Source organism: Hipposideros armiger, unplaced genomic scaffold (genome assembly GCF_001890085.2).
Source record: "Hipposideros armiger isolate ML-2016 unplaced genomic scaffold, ASM189008v1 scaffold_2611, whole genome shotgun sequence".
NCBI lineage: Eukaryota > Metazoa > Chordata > Mammalia > Chiroptera > Hipposideridae > Hipposideros > Hipposideros armiger.
Window position 1 is genome coordinate 5,367 of NW_017733928.1, and position 2,259 is coordinate 7,625.

The 2,259-nt window shown below is 55.4% G+C and overlaps 1 protein-coding gene across 1 annotated transcript in view; it reads right to left on the bottom strand.

Annotated features, from left to right (window-relative positions):
* Positions 1-88: 88 nt before the first annotated feature.
* Positions 89-2,259, bottom strand: part of LOC109378701 (protein HIRA-like) — a 14,004-nt gene continuing 11,833 nt past the window's right edge. The window contains exons 4-5 of the mRNA XM_019635001.1: positions 1,354-1,476; positions 89-874 (exon numbers count right to left, since the gene is read on the bottom strand). Coding sequence (XP_019490546.1) covers positions 667-874; positions 1,354-1,476 — 331 coding nt within the window. The 3' untranslated portion in view covers positions 89-666. The remainder of the gene's footprint in view (positions 875-1,353; positions 1,477-2,259) is intronic.

Consider the following 2,259-nt stretch of genomic DNA (forward strand, 5'->3'; position numbering starts at 1 on the left):
GGGAGGAAGGCTGGTAAGGTAGACTCCATGCTTGCCTAGCAGAGAGATGAGAGGCTTTGGAGGTTACCCCCAAAATAGGATGGTCACCTCTTGCAACACACCTTGTTTTCTGCTGACCAACAGGGGTATACACTGTGGAGCGGACACAGGTGCTGAGACAGCCCTGGCAGGGAAAGCTGGGCTGGAGGGACACGATGGTGCTGGACAGCAGGATGGCCCTTCCAGGGCAGGAGGGGGCTCAGAAAAGGAAGAGGAATGCAGGCATACTGAATGTTGCAAGAAGACACCCTCCCCTGGGGTGAGCAGCTTGCTGACCACTGATGCTCCAAGGGTGTGATGGAGAGCAGAAGTCTGAACACTGCATTTGCATGTCTTCCCAGGAGTCCTCTGCCCCCATCCCCTCTCGCTGCCTATCCTCCTGGCCCTCAGGAAATACTCTATTCAGGGGCTCGGAGCCTGTAATGGGGCTGGACGCCTGCTGAGCTGCCCTGATCACAGCTCAGGCTGGGAGATGGGGGCGCTGAGGGGCCACCATGCTCACAGGGGAGCCAGAGACCAGGGCCTCTGGGGTGACCATGGGAGACTGGGAGGAAAGAGAGTGCAGAGAGGCCACTGCACCTCTGCCCTGATTCACGGGCTCTCAGAAGGGTTGTGTTGGGACAGGGATTAAGCCGGGCCTAGGGGGATGGAGGAGCCACCAGGAACCTCACCTTCGTTGACGAGGTACCGTGCGTAGAGGAGGAGCCAATGGCGGTACTCATGGCTGGACTGCAGGGTGAGTGCCGCCGCGACCTGGTTCTCCAGGTAGGCCAGGGTGGTTTCCTGCTGCACCACGTGAGGCACGGAGAAAAGCCGGGCTGCCTGCCTCCCTGAACTGCAGAGACCGGCAGGGTACACATCATGAAGCAGCGAGCACTGCATGGAGCAGGAGGCTCCCACCATGCGCCCAGGGCACCAGCAAGAAGCGAGCATGGGGGCAGATAGACTCCAGGCTGGCCCACCCATCCCCATGTCCCAGCTGTGGACTTCCTAGACACTCTGGCACCCCAGGTGTACCCCGCCCTGCACCTGCCATTTAGGCCCCTGAGGTGACAGGCCAAAGGCCTAGACCCCCAACCAAAATATTGCCCAACATGGGTATCCATGGCCCGTAGCACCTCAGACTGCCATCTGGGCCCTGAAGTAAAGAGGCTTGCATCCCAGCACCCTGCGATACTACCCAACATGGGCCTACAACTCTTGGCACCCACAGCCTGCCTGTGCTGGGCACAGGGGACAGCAATCAGAGGGCTGGCCTTGGTGGAACTGTATTTGCATGACCCCACCACCTCTCCCAGCACTTAGGTCACCTACGTGGAGGCACGGCCCTGGACTATGGCTAAGGGTCCCGAGCACAGCATGGCGTCCTGGGGAGGCAGGCTGCTCCTGAAGTCTGCACACTGGGCCAGGGAGTCCTGCTTGTCAGAAACCAGGTTCCTGGGGAGGCAAAGGCAGAAACTGAGCTCAGGAAAACCAGGAGGTCCACCAAAGGAGGCTGGCGGCAAGGAGCAAGTGCCATGTGACCTGTTGCCAGAATACCAGTGAGGGTTGAGTGTCACTGCATTCTCACCACAGGCCCCTCAAAGGCAGGTTTCATAACAAAGGAACATTAGTGACAATGAATGACAGGGTTCTTGCCGTGAACACATCAGCCCTGTGGTCTTGGTTCCTGGGGACACGGGGGCCTATTTGTGAAGTGTGCTCGAAATGCCCGCCTGCACAGGGGCCCACATGGCCCAGCTCTTGGAAGCTGAGAGGAATGCCAGGGCTCCAGCCTTCTTGTGCTTCCACAGCATGCCAGGCAGTTAGCTCTTCATTCTTGCCAGAACTTAATGTCTTTGTGAAGAAAACATCCTTCAAACACTTTTAAAATAGCCAGGTGCCTTTGTAAATGTTTCCAAAATACAAAGTGTCAACATTTCCCTTCTCAAATAGCTGGCTTGTTTCCATTATTACAGTAATCACGAATAATACACAACATTTTGCAATTTGGAAGAGCAGGCAGTGAGGAGTTTTTGAATTGTTTTGTTTTTTAACTCAAGAAAGAGATCTTAGTGTGGGATAAACTTGTGCCTGGCAACTCTGAACAGAAGTGCTAGAAAACGGCTAGCTTGGGTCTGAAGGACCAAAGACACAGGCAGAAGAAGAATTTCTCAGAGTGGCTGGTATACACTGTATGCAGTTTACATGTCTGGGTTAAGATCTCTGATGTATAAAGAG